This window comes from Lutra lutra, chromosome 1, assembly GCF_902655055.1.
Source record: "Lutra lutra chromosome 1, mLutLut1.2, whole genome shotgun sequence".
In the NCBI taxonomy this organism is placed as follows: domain Eukaryota; kingdom Metazoa; phylum Chordata; class Mammalia; order Carnivora; family Mustelidae; genus Lutra; species Lutra lutra.
In genome coordinates, this window is record NC_062278.1 from 123,891,992 (window position 1) to 123,919,914 (window position 27,923).

The following is a 27,923-nucleotide window of genomic DNA, read 5'->3' on the forward strand; positions in this document are numbered from 1 at the left end:
CACCCTGATGCCAGGGGTGGTTGCTGGTCGTTTGGTAAGTGGCCCCTTCTGTTTCCTGCCTGTCCTGTCTCTTAGCTCACCAAAGCAGACAAAGGTCTCTGGCTGGAAGAGAAACGTTTTTGTAATATCCTACCTCCAATGTAGCCAGTCTCAACATCAAGCCTGATGCTCACAAGTTTTATGCATGTACTCCACAAACCTACTTACCCACTCCCTTGCCAGTCGTCAGCCCCACCTCTGAGCATTCTGCCCCAGACACAGCTTTATCTAATAGACACCACGTTCCCCAGGCATACGAGCTTCATAAGAACATACCTGTCACAAATGCCCATCTACTGCAGCTCCCAGAGACCAGATGCATAAGCCCAGTGGCATTCCCGAGGAACACAGAAGCAAGGTATTTGGAACAAATGAAAAGGAGCCTTTGTGAGCTCCCCCAAACCTCCTAACACTCCTTGTAGAGAAAGAAATAATGTCAGGGCTGAGGCTAGAACTCAAATGCAGAAAGGGGAACTGACAAGAAAGAAATAGCACCACAGACAGGGGCTGGTTCCAGATAACTTCTGATGGCAGGTGGGCATTTCCACCGATGAAAATGACTACAAATGCACTAGCGGAGAGTGAGTGAATGTAAAGCCCTGAGGAAACTCCCCAAAGACAGCCCAGCCACAAACATGACAAACACTGACAGAGATCCAGGAGTGCAACTTTTGAGGCCTAAAGGTAAAGGTTCAGCTCAGTTTAACAACAGTTTTACTGGACTGCCGTGTACTCCAGACTGTTTCTGGCTTGGCAGAGCTGCAGGAGACAGTCTGCAACCAGAAAACCCAGAGACTGGGTATTTCTCTTCTCACTCCCCACCCCCAAACCATTCATTTGAGTATACCTCCATGGATCCTGTTAGAAGCCAATTAACATCCACAGCCCGTTTTTAAATTATCCTGATCTAATCCTAATTGTCGTAATCTAGAATGTTTCTATTACCTTGGCTCCTATTTCTGGAAACAAGCCCCAAGCAGAAGACTGAAAGCTGTGTGAATGCCAAGTCGGATTTTTCCAAACCTAGTGCTTCCTCAGGGTCAGGGTTCACACATATAATAATCATGCCTCAAATGTGTGGTTTCTTTTTCTGACCCAGTTGGGCCTTGAGAAGGCCTCTGCTCAATGTTTGGAGGCATTTATGTGCCTATGAGCGTGCAGCATTTGCACTCAGGAGGGGAGCAGCTCCCTCTGAGCATGTCTCCTCCACTCTCTCGGAGGCTAGTTGTGCCCTGCAGGACTGGAGAAATTAAAAGTAACAAAGGGAAATCTATGTGTTGTCTGGGTTGAGAAGGAGCACCCAAGCAAGGACGTGTAGTGCAGGGGAAGTAGCATAGCATGGGTTTGGAACTGGTGGCTAAGGTCAAATCCTGGCTTGACCCCTGGGCTGTGAACCCATTACTGAACATCTCATCTCAGTCTTTTCATGCAAGAAAGGGGACCAGCATCCTTGCTGCATTGTTCTGCAAGACAGGTGGGATCTTGCATGCAAATCACTGGGCACAGAGCAGGCTATACAGCTACCTAGTCTTTATTCATACTTTTCTGTCTTCCTTTCAGACTTTCCGGTTCTCACTTTGACCTTTTTTTACCACAAAAATTATCCTTAACCACGGGAAAGGTGATGGTCATTCTTCCCCAAACTGACCTGTCAACTCCTTCACCTTCCTTCCAGGGCCTCCAAGAGCCAAAGGGCTCCTGCGTGAGTCCTGGCCCCTGACTCATAGGGTCTTCACTTCCTCTCAGCCATTCTGTGTGCATACCTTGGAAACTTCATCCTTTATTCGGATAGGCCCCACCTGGGGTTTTCCTCTGGATTTTACAATCATATATATATTTTTTTATTTGAAAGGGTCCATTTAGTTTCCTTATTGTAACACATGAAATTACCCATGTATCAGGGCACAGGAGTATTAATTTACATTCCACTCAGTTTTCAAGTTTCCTTCTTTTCCTTGTACTCAGCAGTCATATAAAATAGACTAAATTGGAAAGTCTTGCTGTCAAAATATTTGGAATTAGTACTTCCCAAACTTTAGCCATTCTAGCTACTAGTACCACTTCATATCATTGTCAAATCTGTATTATTTTTTATATACTTATTTTTCTCTTGACTTAATTTGAATCAGTTTATTATAGAAGGAATCTTTATACCAACATGAAAATTTTTAAAAACCAGTATCATTTACCATAAATAAAGGGTGAATAAAAATAACACCTCACACAGGGCTTTGGAATTACAGAGAACTGGGTTCAAATCTGGCTCCACCAGCTGAAACGTGTGTGTTCTTGGGGAAGTCACTTAACTTCTCTGAATGCTAGTTTCATCACAGAAATAATACTAAATATCTCATGAGCTTGTTGTGAGGATCAAATAAGAAGACATATATATGATGCCTCACACAGATTCTGACATACAGCAGGTTCTTTTAAAAAAGTTGTTTTATCGTTTTCTTTTCGATTTCTTCTCTTATCTCCTCATTCACCTCCTGCTTAGAGCAGTGTCCAAATGCACTACAACACTGAATTAATGGCAGATAAGGGGTGAGGCTGGCAGCAGAAATATAAGACATCATGGTGTCATGGAGTTCTCTCACTTTAAGACTTCATTAGCTTTACAGGGTCATCCCAGTCTCTCAGAAGTCATCCCAGTCTCTCACTGTGAAGCAAAGACCCCTTCGATGTTCTCTCTAGTAGATGGATGTCTAGTCTTTGCTTTCTCACTTATGTTAGAAAACTCACTACCTAATAAGACAGTTAAAAGAGAAAGGTCTCCTTTATAATAATCTCCTACCTCTCCCTCCCCAGCCATATAGGTACTATATAGCTGTCCGTGTCCTGTTTTCTAAAACTATTGGTATATGTATTTTTAACCTCTTTACATTGAACCCTCCACATAGTTGAAAGCTTTTATCATAAATTTCCTTAATAGCCTCTTTTCTTGGCTAAAAAGTATCAGGGTCCTCAACTGTTCCTCATATGATGTGGTCTCTAGAACCCTAATCAACTTGGTGGTTCTCCCGCTGGCACCTAACTCCCTGAATTTATCAACATACCTCTTTGCAGATGGGGCTCATGGAATGGAATAGGCAGTGATAAGATGACTTTCACTAATGAGTCAGAGATCACATAAGCCTATAAACATTTGTATTGGACAGATCACACCTCCTGGCCCCATCTTATTTATGTGTCCGTGTTCAGCCAATCAAAATTACTCTGAATCCCATACATGTCTTTCATTGTATTAGTCATCACTCTAAGCCTTGTGTTACTCAAAAATCTGATAAGGAGGACTTACCCAAGGGTCATCAGAGCCAAGGATGGACAAGGTTCAGCACTGATGGCATTCAACAGTATGAAATGCTGAGATGAGGTTAAGCAAAATGAAGAAGATCAGTTCCTTGTGTTTATTAAGGAGGAAGTTACTAGTAACCTCAGAAAGCTGCTTTCTGTATGGGGCTGCTTCCTCCATGCCTTACTCCCAGATGTCCTCGTGTCTGAGGAGGTCAAGGCTACAAGAAAAAGCAGCAGGAGGGGAGTGGCCATGGATGGTAGCTGAGACAGGGAAATAGATACCTTCCTGATATTTTTGCTCAACTGTGTCCAAGAGATATTCCTCTGGCACCACATAGTTAGGACCTACTCTGGGGGTGGGGAAGGGCAGAACTAGAAACTTGTGGACATTTGGAAAGATCAGACACTTAGCCAAATTTTCCGATTCCAGCCATATATTTGTTTGCTATACATAAATGGCTTCCTGTGGTCACTGGTCAAGAGGCAATCTAAAAATATTCTAGGTTGTGGTGGTTCCAATGTAAGACAAAATTGTTTCCACAAATAACTGTAGCAGCATTATTTTTTGAAATGTTAGTGTTTGTTTTCCAAGATTTCTTTTTTCCAAGATTTTACTTATATATTTGATAGAGAAAGAGAGGGAGCACAAGCAGAGGGAGGAACAGAGGGAGAGGGAGAAGCAGGCTCCCTGCTGAGCAGAGAGCCCAAAGTGGGACTCGATCCCAAGACCCTGGGATCATGACCTGAGCAAAAGGCAGATGCTTAACCAACTGAGTTATCCAGGCACCTCTGTTTTCTGAAATTTCTTGACACATAGATTTTTTTGCAGGGGATAAAGCAGAACAGACCTAAAGTCAAGACACATTTAGACTGGTGAAAGCCCATGGAAAAAATATAGGTGTCCTAGAAGAGAAAGAGAGTGCTTTTGAGATACAAGAGAAAGGAAGGGCAGACGTGTTTGGGTCCTGTGAGCAGTGGGATCCAAGCACCCCCTTCTCAGTGCTCCCAAGGGGGTAAAAGTTTTGGGAGTATGGTTCTTACCTACAGAGACAGTACACTTGGCCCTAGGCATCAGTTGATAACCTCATTCCCCATTATAACGTGGGGGCAGAGCTGCCAGAATTCATAGACTACCATGTTTCAGATGGTAAGGTTGCTTAAGGCAACGAAGACATACTTGGGATTTGAAGCACTTCCTCCATTTCCAGGCATTAAGTAAGCTTCCTGAATTCTGGCTGGCTGCAGGAAGGAAAGGGCACCCCTGTATGATCAAGATGGAGTCCCTTATCCAACTGGCAGGATGGGTCTCACAGGTGAGATTCAGTTGAATGAAAGGAAATATGGAAAGTGATTATTTCTTACATACTTGGATTCATGGATAGAAATTCAGACTGTACACATAGTTCCAAAACTGCTTTTAGTTTAGAAGTCATGTAGCTCAGGATGGCTCTGTTCTTGTTCCCAGCCCTGCTGCACAAACTCACAATGCAGAATAGCCAGCCACCACTCCCAGGACCTGACTCTTCCCTTTTACTGAAACTCTTCTGGATTCACAGACAGTGTTCCCTTGTACTGATTGAAAGAGAGTGTAAAACACTTGCTATAAATTTTTTCTTTTACTGCTGTTGTAAAATGCATTCCTAAAACCCTTCCTCCTAAAAGCATAAACCCAGTAACTGCTGAGAGAATGCAAAGACAAGCCACAAAGTGGAAAAAAATATTTGCAAAACACATACCTTGTAAAGGACTGATATCCAAAATGTATACAGAACTCTTTTTTTTTTTTAAGATTTTATTTATTTATTTGTCATAGAGAGAGAAGCGAGAGTGAGCACAGGCAGACAGAGTGGCAGGCAGAGGCAGAGGGAGAAGCAGGCTCCCTGCCAAGCAAGGAGCCCGATGTGGGACTCGATTCCAGGACGCTGGGATCATGACCTGAGCCGAAGGCAGCTGCTTAACCAACTGAGCCACCCAGGCGTCCCTATACAGAACTCTTAAAACTCAATAAAAAGAACAAGTTAGTCTAAAAATGGGCAAAAGATTGAATTATACACCTTACCAAAGGAGATATACAGATGGATGGTAGATAAGCATATTAAAAAATGCTCAGTATCATATGTCATTAGGGAATCATTAATTAAAACAATAATGATCTACTACTACACACCTATTAGAATGGCTAAAATTAAAAAAAAAAAAACAACAACTGACAATATCAAATGCTGACAGGGATGTGGAACAATGGGCACTTGCATTCATTGCTGGTGGGAATGCAATGATATAGGCACTTTGGAACTTATAGTGGCAGTTTCTTACACCACTTAACCTAAGCCTACCATGTTACCCATCAGTCAGACTCATAGGTATCTACCCACATGAGTTGAAAATTTATGTCCACACATATGGACATATATTCATGAATTCATATATTCATGAATTAAATATTCGTATAAATATGAATATTTATAACAGATTTATTCATAGTTGCCCCAAACTGGAAGTGACTAAGATGTCCTTCAGTAAGTGAATAGATAGACAAACTGTGGTATATATCCAGAAATGGGGTATTCTTTGGTGATGAATAGAGTTGAGCTATCAAGCCATGAAAAGACATGGACAAACTTTAAATGCATATTGTTTAATGAAAGAAGCCAACCCCAAAAGCCTCTGTACTTTCAACTAGATGACATTCTGGAAAAGGCAAAACCACTGAGACAGTAAAAAGATCAGTGGCTGCCAGGGATCATGAGGAGGGATGAATAGTGGAGAATAGGGAAATTTTTAGGGCAGTAAAATTTTCTGCATGATACTGTAATAGTGGATACTTGCTTTAAATTTGTCAAAGCCCATAAACCTGTAGAACCTAAAGAGGGAACTTAATATAAGTGTGAGTTTTAATTAACAATATTTGTTCATTAATTGTAGCAAATATACTACACTAATGCAAGATGGTAATAATAGGGGAAACTGTGTGCAGGGGAGAGAGTAAATGGGAATTCTCTGTACTGTTTGCTCCATTTTTCTGTAAATCTAAAACTGTTCTAAAAATAAAGTCTCTTAATTACACACACACACACACACACACACACACACACACACTAACCACATGCTCTGATTTCTGGTAAAGCAACTAAGTTAATGACATGATATTTTAGAGGGCTTCTCCACTAGTGGGTAAGAAAATTAGCATCAATTTCACAGTCCACTGTTCACTTCTCCATGTTGCACACTTGTAATCAAATACCATACATAAAATATTGCTGCAAAACATCTCTAGTTTTGTATTTCTGCCCTCTATTTTGCCATTTTCTGCATCTTTCTCGTGCAGAATCATAAGTTTTTATGTCAGTTCCTTAGGTACATTAAAAAGTCCCATTGTTTTCTAAGGGCCAAATTAATAAAAAATAGCTTTCAGTTCCATGTTTCTGGAGGAACATTCTTAGAAACGTAGTAAGTTTCTTTTTTCTTTGAGGGGGAGATACAGTGTTGGCGTACATTTAAGAGCAATTTTATACAGTTAAGCACTGGAGGTTGAATCTTCTTCTCAGCCAAAGTTTTGCAGCCTCCATACTTATATCCTAGAAGAAGGTTACCAAGGTAGGGAGAGACCCTCACTCTTACAACCTCTAGCTCAGGCTCCTCTCTAGTCCTGGGCTGGTGTCCCTAGCTGCCTTGGGGTGTCTTACTTTTTTCACTTTCTCATGATGCAAATTCACTCCCATCATTCATGCATGCTAAGAAAGAGGGAACATGTATTGTTTCTAATTTATATTTGATCAACTTCTTAGCACAGAAACTAGGACTCAGTGACACACTTTTGCCTAGGTGTCCTCTAAGGAGAAGTCAGAAAGGCAAAGGACACCAAGTGATTTATAAGATTCTATCAAGTGAATGCAACAGATCCTTGTCTGCACTTTCTCTCAAAACCAAATGTTGGCATAATAAAGCATATCCGAACTTTAGCAACAAGATACATTTATTTGGACTGAAGATTATATTAGCATTTAGTAAAAGGTAGGATAAGGAAAAATTGTCAAAAGGCCAGTATCAGGATGCGCACATTTAGAAAAAGTACTGTGGTACCCGGGATGGGTGTGGTCTTTGGACGAACTGTTCCTTTAGCAGTATGGGCAAGTGGGGAGATGAAGGTCATGGCATCACGTAGAGCTCAGGCTAAGGACAGCAAGCCCAGCGGGCAAGGAGCCAGCCATCCCAAACCCAAGCTCTGGGAAGGGTTGGGGGTCTGGTAGAGACATGGCAGAGTGGGGTGGAGGTGTGCTGTGGCGCCCCCAGAATCGGGAGTTTCTGGGAAGTGGGATATCTAAAGTGTGGTGGGTGGAAACACTGGTTGTTTCTCCCCGTGGAACAAGGCCCATCACTGGTGGACAGGCCGCAGGGAACAATGGGGAACTGGACCCATATCAGGAAAGCAACCCAGAGAAGGACTGCAGCTTGGGGAACTGAGGGACTCACAACTCACCCCCTGGACACTAGAAATTCAAATTATAGTAGGAAGACCACAACCAGAGCATCCCTCCCGCCTTGCCTGCCTGATTGGTGTACAAACACATCAAAAAAGGGACAGGGCAGAGTTTCAGGGTGGTTCCAGGTGTCCAGGGGGACTAGTAACTATAGACTCTCGTGACAAACAAATACATATATTGTACGCTTCACATTTGTTTCTACCCATCTTTGTATCTTAATAATATTTCCCATTTTCCAATAATACTTCAAAATCCACTGACATAATTGCACCGCTTGGAATTTCTACTTTTATTTGTCCTCATCCACTCAATAAATGCTTTGCCAGCTTTAATAGAGCATAGACCTTGGGCTGGTCCTAGGATACAAGATGAGCAAAAGCAGAGGGTCTCTGCCAGGGCCTGCAGGTGAGTGCAGGAGAGCTAGACCAATCTAATAATGTCAAGGGACTACCACCGCGTGATTTTCAACATAAACAACTTCAGTTTTGTAGGGTGTACTAGTGATTAAATAACTCCTTAAGAGCACGTGGTAGATTCTAACTAGGTTGTATAGGTCACAATTAAGAAAAAGTCAAGCAGAGAAAGTCAATTATCATATGGTTTCACTTACTTGTGGAACATAAGGAATAACATGGAGTAAGAGAGGAAAGAAAAAGTGAATTGGGGCAAATCAGAGGGGAAGATGAACCATGAGAGACTGTGGACTCTGACGACCAAACTGGGTTTTAGAGGGGAGGGGGTGGGGGATGGGTGAGCCTGTTGGTGGGTATTGTGGAGGGCACGTATTGCATGGAGCACTGGGTGTGGTGCATAAACAATGAATCTTGGAACACTGCATCAAAAACTAATGACGTAGGGTGCCTGGGTGGCTCAGTGGGTTAAACCTCTGCCTTCAGCTCAGGTCATGATCTCAGCGACCTGGGATGGAGCCCTGCATCAGGCTCTCTGCTCAGCGGACCGCCTGCTTCCTCCTCTCTCTCTCTGCCTGCCCCTCTGCCTACTCTGCATCTCTGTCTGTCAAATAAATAAATAAAATCTTAAAAAAAAACTACTGATGTATTTTAGAGTGACTAACATAACACAATTAAAAAGTAGTAAATAATGAGTTTTAAATACCAAAAAAAAAGAAAAGAAGAAGAAAAAAAGAAAAGAAAAGAAGAAGAAAAAGGAGTAGGCTTCTCTAAAAAATATTGGTTCTTCTTCAGTTCATATTTTAAATGGTCCCTGTGTCTGCATGACCATCAGTCATGGACGGCACAGTAGAGAGCTCACTCGAGAGAAGGGTAAACTAAAGTGATACTTAACTTCTAACTTAATAATTCTATCTATTAATATTTACAATACATACAATACACACAGCTATCTAGTAATGTTTACAATACAATCATAGAATCTCCGAACTTCCGAGAGTTTACACAAAAGATGACTTATTAGTTAACAAATAACAAAACTATATAAAATCTTTCCAAGATGAATGAAACACATATAGCAGCAAGTTTACAAAATTGATAACCAATAAACTACCAACATCAGTGATGGCACATTTCAGAATTCAACAAAGTAAACATATGATTCCAAACTTGTTATCCTTTCAATCTTTAGTGTTACCTGGGAACACTAAACCCAAATTCAGAAGATTGTGATCTCTGAATTTAAAGTGGCCCATTTGCTTAAGGGTCTGCACTTACACATTCTGAGAAACTGTCATTTCTTTCAGAAAGCATCTGACATTTGCCATTTCCTTTAAACCTTACTTAGAAGAAATAAAATGAGGTAATACTCTAAATGTAAAAGTGGCTTGAAGAGTTAGGTCCATATGCTTTTTCCTATTTTTGCAGAGGAGGGAATCTAATACATAACAAAACTAACACATTTTAACAAATGGCAACATGATCTGTGAAAGCACCTGTTTATGCAAAATATTGACATAAGAGCATAAATAAAATGTGCTCTACAAAGTAAAATAAAATATGCTGGGGCATATAGAACACAGCCAATATGACTAAGCTTTTTAAAAACAAAACAAAACAAAATAAAAAACCACTGGATTTTTTAAAGCTTCCATTTCACAAGAGGGTTGAGGGAGGGGAGCACTGCACACTCAAAGGCTCACTTCCCTGTGGCGTTTCTGTAACCAAAAGCAATGCACGTAAGACTTCTGGGAACCCTTAAAATATGCATTTATTAAGCTGGATTTGCAATTTTCAAATTGATGGTGCAGAAACATTGAGATGTAATTTTGCAGCTCCCTTCACATGCCTTTATCTGGAAGAATCTAAGGGTCCATCACCACACAGACATGTTGCTACTTGGAAGAAATTTTCCAGTAAAACAAGATGTCACTCTTCCTACTCTTCAGCCATAGGAGTAAAGATAGCTTCTTTTGAAGAGTGTCTTAAATAGCTTTCCTCAAATCTGGTTTAAGGTGGGAAATAATCTCAAATAAGCCTTGTGCTGGTCGGCTAAAATTTTAATGCAAGGGGTTGGTGTTCTTAAGAAGGACAGCATTTGTAAACCAATCTTTGCGATTCATGTATTGGAAACAAAATATTGTATTTGTCATCATACTTGAGTTGCACTTTCACTGTGCATGGCCTATTTGCATACAAACAAAAGAGATTATTTTTAAAAGAGGTTTTCTGTGTTTTTGTTTTGGTCCTTTGGGATGACTGTGGTAAGTAAGGAGCGAGCCATTTTTATACCTTGGATTTCACACATTGTGTTTATGTCAGCCTTCACTTCGTCTTCCTCACCACCCACTCCCAATTCATCGGTGGCCAGTTTTGGGGTCTCTGTCACCTCTTGTCTGGACTACTGCAATAGCCTCCTGGCTGTTTCCCTTTCAATATTCTTTACCCTATCACTACCCTTCACCAAAAGCAATCTGATTATGAAATTTCCTTGCTTTGAAGACTTGCTCCCTTTTTCCTCAGGGGCTAGTGGCCGTACTTGTTAGGAAGACACAGAAAGCCATTCAGAGCCAAAATCCAACTTCTCTCTTCTGCTTTTTTTTTTCTTTTTAAGATTTTTATTTATTTATTTGACAGACAGATCACAAATAGAGAGGCAGGCAGAGAGAGACAGAGAGAGAGAGAGGAGGAAGCAGGCTCCCCGCTGAGCAGAGAGCCCGATGTGGGGCTTGATTCCAGGACCCTGGGACCATGACCTGAGCCGAAGGCAGAGGCTTTAACCCACTGAGCCACCCAGGCACCCCGTCTCTTCTGCTTTTATCAGTCAACCCACATAACTTACCTTGTAGTCACACTTGAACTGTTTCACTGTCCCTTGGCCCTCCTAGACGTTTCAGGACTTTCTGCATTCTTTGCCTTTGCACAAGCTATTCCTTCTGCCGGGGATGTCTTTCTTGCTTTTTTTCTGTATGGAAAACTCCCCTGTTACTTTGAGATCCAGATCACTCCATAGTTCACAGCTGGAAACTTCCCTGCCATCCTTCCCTCCTTTTTCACCATATCTGTATTTTCCTCCCTCCCAAATCATGTCATTTATTCTTTCATTAGAACAGCTTCCTCCTTGTGTTAAAATTTCACTACTCACAGAGATGTCCTGTCCTGACTTCCACAAGGGCAGGAAACATGTTTAATTCCTTTTGCATTCCTGATACTTAGTGCTGGTCTAGTAAATATTAAAGTTAATATCTGTTAACTGGATCACTTATTTTTTTTAAGATTTTATTTTTATTTATTTACTTGAAAGAGAGAGAGACAGATAGTGACAGAGAGAGAGAGAGAGAGAGAGAGAACACAAGTGAGGAGGAGAGGGAGAAGCAGGCTCCTGCTGAGCAGGGAGCCCAACATAGGGCTCCACCCCAGGACCCTGGGGTCAGGACCTAAGCCAAAGGCAGACGCTTAACTGACTGAGCCACCCTTTCACCCCTAACTAATCACTTATAAACTAGCTATTCTGCTAAGTACTTTTCGTGCATTACTTCATTTAATCTATACAATAAATGTACAAAGTTTTACAGATAAGGAAACTGAGTTTCAGAGAAGTTAGGCCACTTGCCTAGGGACATAGTGCTGGTGATCTCAAGGTTTTAGCAGGATATAGAATTGAATCTATTTTCATTTCTAGCTGATAATGCTATATGACTATCATTAGAATGTCAGTGTACTTTTTTGATGTGGTTTGGCTCTTTTTAAGTAAATCTCTCCACTCTACATTTTACTAATTTTGCAACCTTGAGTAAGTTACTAAACCTCTCTAAACCTCAATTTCCTCATTTTTTTCAATGGGGAAAATAATACCTAATTTATATGGTTATTATAAAGATTCAGGGACAACACCTATATAAGGTTCCCAGCCCCACCGCTGACCATCACAGCAATCACTTATTCCTTCCTGCTCTCAGCTGTATATTTCGTATTCCTCCATTCACTCACTTAATCCTTACCCTCTGAAAATGGGGAACTATTAAACCCTCTAACAGATGAAGAAACAGGCTTAGAGAAGTAAGTAACCTGCCCAAAGTTCCTTTAATCCAAGGAAATGTTTTTCCTGAGGTATCCCAGAACTAAATAGGACCCTCAGATCAATACCTAAGTGATGTGTAAAGGGATCACTCTGCCTGTATGTGTGAAAACACAACTCGAGGCATTATAGAGACTGAGTTTGCATTTGTTTTCTTTTTCTTTTTTTTCTTTTTTCTAACTTTTTTCCCCCCTGGCAACCATGAACACTTAATAAGCCAGAGAATTCTCTTGAAAACAGAATCTTGGGTGAGCCGCTGCATGGACATATTAACTTCTCTGCTCCCTGCTGTCTAAATTCTCTATGTCCCTCAAATTTCCACTTCTCTACTGAGCCCTCAATGCAGTTCCCCTCTCTCTACCAATCCACTTCCTTCCAATCCCCAAGCAAAGATCCTGGGACCACTTCCAGCCCGGTCAGAAGGGAAAAGGTCAAGGCTCTCTGCCATAGGATCTCGGGTCCTGGGGGGGAGTGTCTTGCTGAGTTCACATTCTCAAAACCCCTAGCTTCTGTAACTCTCAGCTCTCTCCTATCTTATTCTACTTGGTTATTCCTTCCCACCTACTGATGTCTCACTGACTAGGCCAAGGCTTTTAGACTCCAGTGCCTCAGGGTCCTGGCAGGTAATGGAAATCAATGAGCAAAGTAGTCCACATAGTAGAAGGAGAACTTATACCCCAATGGCAGTTGAGCAGCCTCTTCCAGATCACCAGTTCTTAAAAACATGGGAATGTGGGTCCAGCGTTACCAGGTATTCTGATTTATGTGAATTCTCTAGATTTTTAAAATATAGGTAACGAATTATAATTTAGTTTTTTTAATTTAATTTTTAAATTTATTTTTGTATTTTGAATTAATTTATTTATTTTTATTATGCTCAATTAGCCAACATATAGTACATCATTAGTTTTTGATATAGTGTTCAAGGATTCCTTAGTTGCGTATAACACCCAACGCTCATCACCACTTGTGCCCTCCTTAGTACCCACCACCCCTTTACTCTATCTCCCACTCCCCTCCCTTCTGTAACTCTCAGTTTGGTTTCCAGAGTCCAGAGTCCATCATGGTTTGTCTCTCTCTCTGATTTCTTCCCATTCAATTCTCTTTCCCTTCCCCTATGGTCCTCCAGGCTATTCCTTATATTCCACACATGAGTGAAACCATATGATAATTGTCTTTCTCTGCTTGACTTATTTCACTTAGCGTAATCCCCTCCAGTTCCATCCATGTTGATGCAAATGGCGGGTATTCATCCTTTCTGATGGTTGAGTAATAATTTTTAAAGATTATAGTCTATGTGTATACTATTTTTGGCCTACCAACCTTTAGTTTTCACCCACTGTGCCAGACCCATTGCTCCCTAATCCTCAGCTTTATCACTTGGTTGCCGGAGCTTGTTTTGGACCCTGACACAAATACAGCTCTCTCTGAGCACAAATCTTTCCACCCACAGATCTGTCTTGCTGCTAAGGGAAATCTCATCCTCCCCTGATCTCCCATAATATATGCTCTCATAATGCTTGTTCAGAACTTTCGTCTAGAATTAGACTGGGGTCCTGAATCCTGATTCTGTATCTGTTATGTGACCTGGAAAAATTATTTAACATCTCTAAAATTTAGTTTTCACTTGTGGAAAATGGGGGATAATAATATTACCTACATCCTGGATTTGTAAGGATTAAATGAAATATTACATGATGTGGTATAGTAGGCCATAATGCCTGCCATGTGGTAAGAAATGTTAGCTATGGTGAGACCTTCTCCCTTAGTAGCTGCCAAGTAGGATCTCTATCTGATTCATCTTCATTTTCTCAACTTTAAATAAAATTTTATTGAATAAATGAAAAAGCTAATAGTCTTAGCTTCCTCTTTTCTAGCTCTGATTCACTACAATGCAGAATGTGATATGTTCTTAAGCCCTCCCTTCCACAGTGATCTCACTCTCCTCTCAATCTCTGTTGCACTAACAGAGGTCAGAGGTCAAAACTGGTGGCCTGAGCCAAACCCACACCTCCAGACAATGTGTAAAAAATCAGGAGATTTCACCTATAAGTCTACCTTCCTAACTCCTGTCAATAAGATTAGGTTGTATTGGACCAGACTCCTGCACACAGGACAACAGAATGGTGACCAGCAGTATTGCTCAACATGGGACTCATCTGCTTGTGTAATGAAGTTTCCACCATTCATGTGCCACGAGGGTCTAATAAACTATAGGCCTGCTTCACACTGCTGTTTTCTGAGGGTCTCTGTAGGCATTCCACATTTGCCACTCCTGACTTAGAGACTATACCTCACCACTAGATTGCTTTTTAACTTGATTTCATCCTGCTTAGCAGAACCATATAAATTCACTGTAGATTTAGCAATTCCAAAGAAAAAAAAACTTATTTCTGCAATCTCACCAATCTAGAGGTAACCACTATGATTATTTTGACATACTTGCTTGCTATGCTGTTTCTATGCATTATTTCCCTTATGATTCCATAGCCTTATGAGTCCTTCTATCATTAAAAAGTCATCAACGCGTGCACACACACACTCACACACACACAAACACATCATCATTATCACCAACTTCAGTTTTAATTTACTTAACTGTTCACCTACTATGAAAAATTTAGCTTGATTCTTATTTTTCATCATATTAAATAATGCTATAATAAACATTTTTGTACGTAAATCTTTTCCATGTCTCTTATTATTTATCTGTATCTTTAAAGGTGAAATTATTACAGAGGAATAAGCATTTTTATGATAAACAAAAGTGGTAGTTTATATATATTCTAGAATTAGAAGTGCAAATTTGAATACGTTACCCATGATGACTAATAAGCAAAGAAGTCTTTATAAATTAAGAGCAGACATTAGCAGATGTAACATATTTGAAGTCCAGAAGACTAAAACAGGGCTTTCATAGCTTTGTGAAGACATAGGTAATTACCAGCTATGGAACAGGATTATATTTTAATGTTTTTGGCATCCTACCTTACATAAAATATATTTTAGGTGGCTTTGTTGTTTGGCTTTCACCTTATTCACCTGCACTGAGCCTGTCCTTCTTTTATCTATAATTAGAGATTTACTCTAGTGAATCCATTTGCTAGAAGTAAATCAGAAAAGGTAAAGCTAAAGAAATTTAAGACGATTTAAAACATAGAAAATAGATTTAAAGAAAAGAATGTGAAGACTGAAATATTTTATTTCCACGAGACTTCACATCCACTATAAATTCCCAAAAGCTTCATGGCATTGGTAAGTGCTCATAGCCACATTTTACAGATGAAGGCATTGAAGTTCAGGGGTTGAGGTAGCTTCCCCAAGGTGACACTGCTGGTAAACAGAGAACTACTTATTAACTACTTATTATTTGACACCAGTCAGACTGACTCAGAATTCTGGCACTTAGCCAAGACATACTGCCTACAGACAAATGGAAAGCAGCTACCTTGTTCTGTGGAACCTCGCAGACTTCACTGTTATTTTTAAAAAATCATCATATTTGATATATTTATCTTGAGAAATCATGTTACTCATTTTGGCATATTTCTAATATTTAGTCAAGGGCCTGGAATAAAGGTGTTGAATGAACTGAAAAATTATTAAGAATAGAGAAATAGGCAGTTGGCCAGAACAGGTGTTTTTAGGCATTTTTAAGCTTCTTATGGCTGGCAAATTGCTTTCCAGAAGGGTTATAGTCACTCATAATCCCACAATCAATAGTATATGAAAGTACTATTCTTCTTGTACACTCATTACTATTATTATTAAAGAGAGAGAGAGAGTGAACAGGGGAGGGGCAGAGGGAGACAGAGAATCTCACAACCTTGAGACCATGCCCAGAGCTGAAATCAGGAGTCAGACACTTAAATGACAGAGCCACCCAGGTGCCCCCTCATTAGCATTATTATCTCTGCCCCCAATGAAACATCCATTGTTAATTTGATAAATAAAAATATTTGCATTAGCATTTCTTTAATATTTAGTGAAGACAAACATTTTGGGTTTCTTTAAATTACTTTTTTAAATTAAGTTTTTAATTTTGATTCAAGTATTGTTAATATACAGTGTTATAGTAGTTTCAAGTATGCAATATAGTGATTCAGCAGTTCTACTCAGTACTTAGTGATCATCATAAGTGTACTCTTTAATCTCCATCACCTGTTCCACCCATCCCCCTCCCATCTTCCCTCTGGTAACCATCAGCTTGTTCTCTGTAGTTAAAAATCTACTGGGTTTGTCTCTCTCTGGGTCTGTCTCTCTCTTTTTTTCCCTTTGCTCATTTGTTTTGTTCCTTAAATTCCACATATGAGGGACATCACATGGGATTCATCTTTCTCCAACTTATTTTACTCACCATAATCCTCTCCAACTCCATCCATGTTGTTGCAAACGTCAAGATTTAATTTTTTTTTATTATGGCTGAATAATATTCCAATGTACACGTATATACACCCTTTCTTTATCCATTCATCTATCACGGGCACTTGGGCTGCTTCCATAATTTCGCTATTGCAAATAATGCTGCAAAAAGCGGGGGTGCGTGTATCTCTTCGAATTAGCGTTTTTGTATATCGGAGGTAAATACCCAGTAGTGCAATTACTGGATCATAGGGAGGTTCTATTTTTAACTTTTTGAGGAACTTCCATACTGTTTTCTACAGTGGCTGTACCAGTTTGCTTTCCCGCTAAACGGTGCACAAGGGTTCCTTTTTCTCCACATTTTTGCTAACACCTGTTTCTTGTGTTTTTTACTGTAGGCATTCTGACAGGTGTGAGGTGATATCTCATTGTAGTTTTGATTTGCATTTCCCTGATAAAGAGTGACATTGAGCCTCTTTTCATGTGTCTGTTGGTCATTTGTACATCTTTGGAGAAGTGTCTGTTCATGTCTTCTGCCCATTTTTTAATAGGATTATTTACCTTTTGGGTGTTGAGTTATATCTTTAAATTACTTTTTTATATGTTTATATTTGAATTAATGTAAGATGCCAAGAAAGTTGGGAAAAAATGTATAAAGAGGTCTTGTGTACCCTTCACGTTTCCCCCCAAAGATAATGTCTTGTATAACTGCGGTACAACAGTTAAAACCAGGAAATGGACATTTGTATAGTCCATAGAGATTTCTTAGATTTCACCAGTTTTATGTCTTATGTGCATTCATCTCTGTGTGTGTGTGTGTGTAGTTCTATTTGTAATAGTCACATGTGTAATTTCATGTAACAACTGCCATTCATGTAATAAGGAAATATTCCATTACCGCAAGGCTCCCTTGTGCTAACCATGGTAGTTGCATACCTCTTCCTTTCTCCAGCACCCATGGCTAAACCATCAATCTGCTTTTTTTTTCTTTATAATTTTGTTATTTCAAGAATGACATATAAATGGGATCATATGATATATAACATTTTGGGATTGGCGTTTTCACTTTGCATAATTCTTTGGAGATTGATCCAAGTTTTTGCATATATCAGTAGTTCTTTCCTTTTAGTGCTAAGTGGTATTCCATGGTACATGTGTACCATAGTTTGTTTAACCATTCACTCAATGGAAATGGAAATGGAAAATGGATATTTTCCCCCCAGTTTTTGACTATTACAAATAAGTCTGATATGAATATTGATGTATTGGTTTTTGTATGAACATAGGTTTTTTTATTTCTCTGCGATAAATGCCCAAGACTGCAACTGCTGGGTCATACGGTAAGTGTATGTTTAGTTTTATAAGAAACCGTCAAACTATTTTCCAGAGTGGCTATACAATTTTACACTCTCAACAGCAAAATATGAACGATCCAGTTTCTCTGCATTCTGCAAGCATTTGATGTTACCATTATTTTTTTTTATCAGTCCTAATAGGTGTATAGTGATATCTCACTGTGGGTTTAATTTTCATTCTCATAATGGCTAATGATGTTAAACATCTTTTCAAGACTGAATTTGAATTTGTCATCTGAATATCCTCTTTGAGAAAATGCCTTTGTATATCTCTTGCCTAATATCAAATTGGAATGTTCATCTGTTTACTGTTTAATATGATAAATGAAAACATCTCATTGGAGCTTGATTCGGCATTTCTTTAATACCTAGCAAAGAGGATCATTTTTTTGTCATTTATATGTTTTCTTTAAAATAGCTTAATTATTAATTGCATTGGATTGCTTTTGTCATTTTATTTTAATTATGTTATGTCACCATATGGTACATTGTTAGTTTTTGATATAGTGTTCCATGCTTTTGTCATTTTGTAATTGTTGTTCTCTCTTCCTGATTACACTATAAAGATTACCTGTTGGCTATATTTTCCCTGTATTTTACAGTTCCTTAAAACAATCAGGTTCTTGATAAAGATTTATTGTTTTCTTGGTATTGTTTTCTTGTTGAAAATAGTTGCAACATGAGGGTGATGATCTAGGTTTATCTTTTGGGTATTTTTTCAGATTTTTATCCCATGGTTAGTTCCTGGCTGATATTACTAATTGGTTTACTTAACTATTAATTCCTTATTACTTTTATTAGATCTTTCAGTACAGTCAAATCAGATTAATTTGATCCCCTATAATATAGAACTGTGACATTAGATAGTATAAGATAGATAATATAGAACTGAGACTATAGAAAGCAAATTTTAGACTCATTTTGACTTCAGAACTTTCTAAGAGACTGCTTTAATATTTCTTTATTCCAAATCTACTATATTGTTCTGTTTAAATTATGAGTGAGCCCCAAAATTCTGTTTGTGTTTCTTTTTTACATCACCAGATTCACTGCAGTCTTCAGCTCTGAGAAGTCTCAAATAACGACTTGCTTACAGCTTTACAAAATAGAATGGAATCTGTGTTAGTACTAAAAATCTAATTTGTAAAATAATAGCTGCAAAAATCCTTTTCTTCCTGAAAGCCTTCTCAAACCAGTTTGGTGGGAAAAAATATCTGCTTTCCACTCCCTGTGTTTAGCAATTAAAGTAGGAGAAGGAAAACTCCAGGTCTGGCTGACTGGACTCTAGGTTGTTTCCATGTGGCTGTTACGAACAGCGGAGGTGAGTTTGGTCCAGAGAGGAGGTCTCCTCTCATCGCCAAATGTTTACAGGAGTGGTCCATGTGCTGTCTCTGTATTCCCAGCTCTATGATTTACATCTTCTACTTAGCTGGGAGATCTCTGCAAAGGTCACCAAAGGCCTCAGGACTGATATTTTCAGTCATTCTCTTACTTTACCTTTCTGCAGAATTTGACACTGTGGCTACCCTCTGCTTTGTGAAATATTTTCCTTCTCTTAGCTTAGGTGACATAATCCTTTATCTTCCCTCCCTCCTTATACACCCAGTTTCTTTCTCTGGCCATATGCACTCTTCTCACCAATGTATTATGAACACTCACCAAGTGAATTAGTTTGCTAGGGTTGTGGCAACAAAGTACCACTAACTGTGGCTTAAACAACGCAAGTTTATTGTCTCACAATTCTGGAAGCCAGAAGTCCTAATTGAAGGTGTCAGCAGTGCTGGATACTTCTGAAGGTTGTGAAGGATGGATCTATTCTAGGCCTCTCTCCTTAGCTTGTGAATGGCCTTCTTCTCCATGTCTCTTCACATTGTCTTCTCTCTATGCATGTTTCTCTATCTAAATTTTCTCTTCTTTATCAGCACACTTATCATCTTGGATTAGGGCACCCTCATGACCCCATTTTGACTTGATTATTACCGTGAAGACCTTATTTCCAAATACGGTCACATTCTGAGGTACTGGGTTTAAGACTTCAACATATCAATTCTGAGGGAACACAATTCAATCATTAACATTTAGTCATTAGATTGATTTTTTTTCTGTTGTAGCTCATGTGTTCCATGTAGAAGTTTGGTAAATACAGTTTGCTTTCCCTGGGGATGTCCTGTTTTTGCTTACATCTATCTCCTCCCTTGGTTTCTATGACATCACTTTTTTCCTGCTTTGCTTCAATCTCTGTAGTCATTCTGTGATGTCTATTGTGGACTCTTCATCCTCATCTCTTCCTTAAATGTCAAGGTTTTCCAGGTTCCATCCTTGGCCTCTTCTCACTCTTTCATCCTCTCTGCCCAGTGATCTCACCCACAAGGAGAATTTCAGCATTTAGCTATACTTATGATGAATACTGTTAATATCTGTTTCAACCTCTACCTCTTTTTTGAGCTTTGCACCTGTATATTCACTTGTCTACTTGGGCATCACCATCCAGGTGCTCACAGGATCTCAAATTCAGCATGTTCAAAAATGAACACACCTTTAGTCATCTCTTCTCCCTGGCTCAAACCCCATCCACTTCCTATATCCCTCATTTTATGAAGGATGCCACTGTGTACTTAGATCTCTCCTTCCAAGCTCCACATCTTTCAGAAACCAAATCCTGTCAATTCTTGTGCTTAAACATCTTCTAATTAGCATCTTTTTCTCTCTGGTCCTACCATAACTGCCCTGGTTTCACATCCTCAACAACTCTCCTTGGATTATGCCAATAGTTTCCTAAATAATCTCCTTATCACCTGAATCAGTTCTGTGCTCTGCTGTCAGAGGAATTTTTTAAAGCAAATATTATCATATTTTTGCTAGTTTATTATTCTTCAAACTTAGGCTGTAATTTTGAGATAACCACAGCTGGATACCTGGGCTCTGGTTCTCCTTGGTCTAGCCCCTCCTAGTTTCCACCTCATCCTCTGTTATTACTAGCTGTCAGGCACCCTCTCAGCTATACTTGCAGCAACCCCCAACCCCCCATCTGTCTATTCAATCACCCAGACCTTGGGTCTTTAAACCATGTTGACCCACCATGAAACCCACAGCTGGAGGTCTATAAAAGCCCCAGCAGATCCCTGAGCCATCTCTTCTCTTCTACACTATCTCTGCTCCTGCCTTCACCCCTGCACCTAAATTTGACTCCCTGTTTTCCTAGCTTCACCCTCCTTTCTAGTATTTGTCTTCTCATTGGGATCAGGGTCATTCTTTGGAAGTGGCTGGCCTTGTCCTTGGGCTCTGTCTATTTCAAGTCAGTTTCACTGGAAGCCCAGCCTGTCTTAACAGGCCCAGAGGGTACTGCACACTTTTGTTGAAGAAAACCTTCCTGAATTCTAGTTCTAGCATTGCCATTGAGTAATTGTGTAATCTTGGATGAAACACTTCCCCTCTATTTCTTAATCCTAATAGTAACCATAATAAAAACAACAAATAATAATTACTAAGTACTTATCAGTGCAAGACTCTAAGCACTTTACATGGGTTATTGCTCACAACCACTTATGACTTACCACATTTATCCCCACTGTACAGGTAAGAAACTGAGGATCACAATTTTTAAGCAACTTGTCCAGGATCACACAGCCAGAAAGCAGGAGAAGGTAGGATTCAAGCCCCAGCATTCTGGTTCCAAAGCATGGCCCCTTAACCACTGCCCTGGCCTTCCTTCCAATATATAGCTCACTCTAGAGCCATGTCATCACAGCTATAAACTGCAGAAGTAAGCACTCTGGTCTTTCCACATAGAACATTCTATGAAAACCAGGATCTTGTGAGTGTATTTTTTTTTAAAGATTTTATTTATTTATTTGAGAGAGAGACAGTGAGAGAGAGCATGAGCAAGGAGAAGGTCAGAGAGAGAAGCAGACTCCCCGCGGAGCCGGGAGCCCGATGCGGGACTCGATCCCAGGACTCCAGGATCATGACCTGAGCCGAAGGCAGTCGTCCAACCAACTGAGCCACCCAGGCGTCCCTTGTGAGTGTATTTTGAAGAGGAGTCAAGTGAGAAAAAAGTTAAACACAAAAGACCAAAACCCTAAAAATGGAATTCCACAAATTATGAGTGATCACTTAGTACTAGACAGCCGTCTGCTTTTCTGAGAGAAGCCAAGTATTGATTTATTTTTTTAATTATCTAGTTTTATTTTTCTGCCTGCAGATGTGATCCAAGTTCAAAAGCACAAAGTAGAAAATAGAAAACATCTGTACTTCTGATTAACATTGTGAACATACAGGCATCATGTATAAAAGTAGTAGCACTGTAAATTCTGCTTTCTTTTCTTTAGCTAAACACATTAAAAATTGTTCTACAATAGAATTTTTAATGGTTCATGGTATTCTGTTATGTATATTCCATAATTAACCAATTATCTATTTTAAGATATTTCAGTTGTTTCTTAGATTTTCACTATTAGAAACAATAAGAAAAATATTTATGTCACTGAACTTTTACAAACATATATGATTATGTCTTTTTTTTAAGATTTTATTTATTTGTCAGAAAGAAAGAGCAAGTGAGTGAAAGAGAGAGAGCATGAGCAGGGGTAGCTGCAGACAGAGGGAGAAGCAGGCTCCCCACTGAGCAAGGAGGCTGATATGGGACTCAATCCCAGGACCTTGGGATCATGACCTGAGCGAAGGCAGATGCTTAACTGACTGAGCCACCCAGGTGCCCCTATGATTATGTGTTTATAATAAATTTCCTAAATTTGAACTTCCTGGTTAAAGGGCATTTACATTTTAAGGGTTTTTTATTTATATCACCAAATTTTTGCCCAGAAAGATTATATTACAGTAAGCAGGTAATAAGGGTATAAATGTTCTTCCCTCCTTAGAAACATGTAGGCTTCTTCCTTGCATGTTAGTTACTTTTTAAAAAGAAACCTGCCATTTTGATAAAGAAAAATAATATTTCACTGTTTTAGTTAGCATTTCTTTTATTTCTGATGAGTTTCCACATTATTTATTGGTCATTTATATTTTAAATTTTTCTGTTCATTATCAATTTTCAGGCGTTGTGAAACAGTGAATCTTAACAAGAACAGTATAGACAGTGGCCTGTGGTTCTATAGATGTCTGCAGGCAGCGTTAGCATAGCCCATAGCAAGCAAGTGGTATCACTGCTCTATTTTCACAAAAAGGATAAATTCTGAATTTTTTTCATACATATGTATTACATCAAAATTCTACTGCAAGAAAAAAGACTCTACTTAGAAACTAAATTCTAATCTTCTGAAATAAAATCAGCAAAGCTATTTCTGGAACCAGTAAGCATTGAGTAGATGAGGGCTGCTTAGATTTTCAAAGAACAATAATAAATAATAACTGGTTCCACTGGAGGGTGGATGTGACCGCTTCCAGTAAGTCACAGCCTTGGGGGTGTGCCACATGTGAGGAAAACTTGTGGCACAGAGCAAAGCAGCAAGAAAGATTTTAGTTTCACTCCTATATGAGCAGTGTGACCCTAGCAAGTTATTTAGGCTCTTTAAATTATCTATAAAACAGATATTATCTGTCTAAGTCATTGTGAACATTAAAATCCAATGACATATCATGAATGAAGTACATAATACATCATGTATGTTCAATACTGGGGAGCTAAATGAATTATTACTTTACTTTTTTCTACTACCTCATCCTGCTCAGAATCTCCCATGGCCTGTTTGTGACTCATTTTCTGGCTTCTGCATTTTCTTCTTGCACCTCTTTTTCCTCTTCCTTTGCCTCCACTTCTCTCCTACCTTCTCTAACTCATTCCTCTGCCCCCGGGGCCAAACTGGCCTTGGTATACCCGAAATTTACTCTCTAGACTTTGTAATGTTTATGCAGACATTTACATTTCTGATTCTTAAAATCAACAACTGCAACATCTAAATTATTTGAAAAACAGAGGAGACTGTGTGTTTCAGTCGTATTTCAGTTTTTAAGCATCTGCCTTCTGGTCATGATCCCAGGATCCTAGAATGGAGCCCCATATCCGGCTCCCTGCTCCGCTGGAAGCATTGCTTCTCCATCTCCGACTCCCCTGTTTATGTTCCCCCTCTCACTCTCTCTCTCTCTGTCAAATAAATAAATATAATCTTAAAGAAAAAGTTATTCAAAAAGTAAATTTACAAAATCAAAATTAATCACTTAAAAAAAAAAACCCAAACCAGTAAGCTTTCTGTGCACCCCAAGTAATTCTTAAATTTGAGTGGCAGTGAAACACGTCTTCAGTAGAAATTTCTTTAAAAGATCCCCTTCCTTGGAACTACAGGATCAACATAGAGTGGATGATCTCAGAAGGGGAGAATGGCTTCCAGGACTTCATTTAATTTTTCACAGCACAGATTGTTCTTTATCCCAGGTGTTCATGATTTTGGTTTGTGCATAAATATACCCTTAATACATATTAGCATTCTTGAGCAGGAAGGACAGAAAACAGAGTACCATCCTCAACCTCAGCCTGCTGCTGAGGTAACTTAACTCCTTTTTGTTTTTAAGATTATATTTTTTGAGAGAGAGAGCACCGAGAGTGGGGTGAGAGGGAGAGGGAGAAGTAGACTGCCCGCCAAATAGGGAGACAGATGTGGGGCTCAATTTGGGGCTGGATCCCTGGACTCCAGGATCATGATCTGAGCCCACGGCAGATGCTTAACCGACTGAGCCACCCAGGTGCCCCTGAGGTAACTTAACTCTAAACTGCCCGTCAAAGAATAATAAGAATGATCACTCACCATCTGAGATACATCTTGGCTGTGTCAGCTGTTGCGCTAAGGTCTGGGAATGATTCTTCTCTGTCTGTACTAGTCTGTGCTACTGTGGAAGGAGGAGCAACCCCCTCCACGCCTGTGAAAGCCTTCCTCCTGATGACTGTATATCCTGTAACTTTCTTTAATAAAGGCTGTTCCTCTTTTTTTCTACAGATTTTGCCAACACTTGTGGAAGAAACTTAACCATTTCCTTGCATTTGAATTCACTGACCTACATCTAAATATATTTTTAAACATAATTCAGTGGGTTGAGTTCCAGACCTGACATTAAGATGAGACTGACTAAAATTCCCCCTCTTGAAATTCCCTCAAAAAATCTAGAAAATAAAATAATTAGAAAGAAAGAAAATCTCTGCATTTATAAATAGAATAAAGAATATTCTACAGTTTTACTAAGACAATGAAAAGAATGATTTATTATGGATGTGGGTTGGGAGTGAGCAGCCTCTTCCTACTGATTTCCACCACAGAGATGATAGAGATTTCACTGAACTTAGGTGGCAAAGTCTTGTGAGAGCTGCACAACTAAGGAAGGCAAACAAAAACTACTGCTTTTATTATTTCATTCTTACTAGAGGCAAAGATTAAATTGGTCCAAGAGAAGTTTCCTGAAATAGAGGCCTGAAAAAAAAAGAGCAGTATCCTAATATTAAGAGATGCACTTGAGAGAGAAACATAAAATTCATCAAGTAGAAACTATTTTCAGAAGAAAAGAAATTTCTTGATGAATATGAACTGAAAGGAACACTATAAAGGAATTTAAAGGATTCAGATTGTCGAAAAAACTTTAAGAAAATGGATTTTCCTCCAGATAAATCATTGTGAGCATTTTAAATTACAAAGACATTGAAAGCTAAAAGCAAAACGAAAAAGTAGGATGACTACAGAGAAAGATAAAACCAATTTGACCTTGTACTCAGCCCTAATATCAAAAAGGCACAGAACAATATCAGTAGAGTTTTTTTTTTTTAATCAATAGAGTTTTGAGGTAGCAGCATTCTTTACCTAGAGAAGATGCCAATTAAGTATGAAGGTCAATAGAAATACATCACCAAGCAGAGAGAATAAGAAAAATACCACTACAAAGATAACCTTCCTAAATAAATTACTTGAAGATATGCTTCAGAATAGTAAGAAATGAATTAAGGTTGAAAGTATAAGGATACAGAAGCTATTGTCTGATTTCCTGGCTACAAAAAGGAGAAAAATGGAGGAGGAGAAAAAAGGGCACAGTGAAAGCAAATGCTAAAGTGGAAATTTATAGATGTAAACACTTATTTTAAAAATGAAGAAAGATCTCAAAAAAAAAAAAAAAAAGAAGGAAAGATCTCAAATCAACAACTTAACTTTGTAACTTAAGGAACTAGAAAAAGAAGAAACTAAACAAAAAGATACCAGAAGGAAGGAAACTGTAAAACTTGAAACAGAGATAACTGAAATACAGAATAGAAAAACAATAGAGAAAATCAATGAAACCCAAAGTTGGTTCTTCGAAGAAACAAAAAATATTAACAAGAATTTAGCTACAAATGGACTAAGAAAATAAGAGTGAAGACTTAAATTACTGAATCAGAAATGACCAATGAATTAAAGAAATCAAAAGGAAAATAAAAAAAAATCTTGAGGCAGACAAAAATGAAAACAAAAATTATGAAAACTTGCGAGATGTAGCAAAAGCAGTTCTAACAGAGAAGTTCATAAAAATAAGTGCCTACATTGAGAAAATAGTAAGATCTCAAATAAACAATTTAACTTTGCACTGCAAGAGCCTAGAAAAAGAACAAACTAACCCAAAAGTTAGCAGAAGGAAGGAAATAATAAAAATTAAAGCAGAAATAAATGAAATAGAGACTACAAAGACAATAGGAAAGATCATCAAAACTCATAGTTGGGTTTTTTCTTTTTAAGATTTTACTTATTTATTTCAGAGATAGAGAGAGAGCACGCATCAGCAGAGGGAGGGAAAGAGGGAGAGGGAGACTCCCTGCGGAGTAGGAAGTGGCTTATCCACTGAGCCACCCAGGTACCTTAATAGTTGGCTTTAAAAAGACAAACCTTTAACAAGATAGACAAACCTTTAACTAGATTAGAACAAAGGAGAAAAGACTCAAATCAATAAAACTATAAATGAAAGAGGAGACATTACAATGATACCACAGAAATACAAATGATGGTAAGAGAACATGATAAACAATTGTGTGCCCATAAGATAGGCACATGAAAAGGAGCTCAATATCACTAGTCATCAAGGGAATGCAAATCAAAACCACAATGAGATACCACCTTACACCTGTCAGGATGATTAGAATCAAAAAGACAAGAAATAATAAGTGTTGGTGAGGATGTGGAGAAAAAGAACTCCTGTGTACTATTGGCAGGAATGTAAATTGGTGTGGCCATTGTGGAAAACAGTATGGAGGTTCCTCAAAAAATTAAAAATAGAAATACCATATAATCCAGTAATTCTGCTACTGAGTATTTATACCAAAAAAAGGGAAAATATTAATTTGAAAAGATACTTGCATCCCTATGTTTATTGCAGCATTATTTATTATAGCCAAGATATGGAACCAACCCAAGTGTCCATCCATAGGTGAATGGACTAAAAAAAATTACAAAATATATGCCCAATAGAATATTACTCAGCCATTAAAAAAGATGAGATCTTCTGATTTGTGACAACATGAATGGGCCTAGCAGGTATTGTGCTAAGTGAAATAAGTCAGACTAGAAAGATGAATAACATATACTTTCACTTATAGGCAGAATCTAAAATATAAAACAAATGAATAAACAAACAAAAAGCAGAAACAGGCCCATAAATACAGAGAAAAAACTGATAGTTTCCAGATGGGAGGGTAGTGGAGGATTAGGTAAAATGGGTAAAGGAGAGTAGAAGATACAGGCCTCTAGTTATGGAATGAATAATTCACAGGAATAAAAGGTACAGGGTAAAGAATATATTCAATGGTATTATTACAGTGTTGTATGGTGACAATTGGTAGCTATACTTCTGGTAAGGATAGAGTAACATATAAACTTGTCAAATCACTATGTTGTACACCTGAAATTAAAGTAACATTGTGTGTCAACAGTACTTCAATTAA

At 38.7% G+C, this 27,923-nt stretch overlaps 1 protein-coding gene across 4 annotated transcripts in view; it reads right to left on the reverse strand.

The window, feature by feature from the left end:
* Window positions 1–24,902, reverse strand: part of CD86 (CD86 molecule) — a 66,096-nt gene extending 41,194 nt beyond the window's left edge. The window contains exons 1-2 of one of the 4 annotated variants that reach the window (XM_047735396.1): window positions 24,781–24,871; window positions 3,338–3,402 (exon numbers count right to left, since the gene is read on the reverse strand). In XM_047735396.1, coding sequence (XP_047591352.1) covers window positions 3,338–3,402; window positions 24,781–24,783 — 68 coding nt within the window. In that variant the 5' untranslated portion in view covers window positions 24,784–24,871. Of the gene's footprint in view, window positions 1–315; window positions 463–3,337; window positions 3,403–24,780 lie in introns of those variants that run through there. The other 3 variants (XM_047735367.1, XM_047735386.1, XM_047735377.1) reach the window with 3 other exon arrangements.
* Window positions 24,903–27,923: the final 3,021 nt, after the last annotated feature.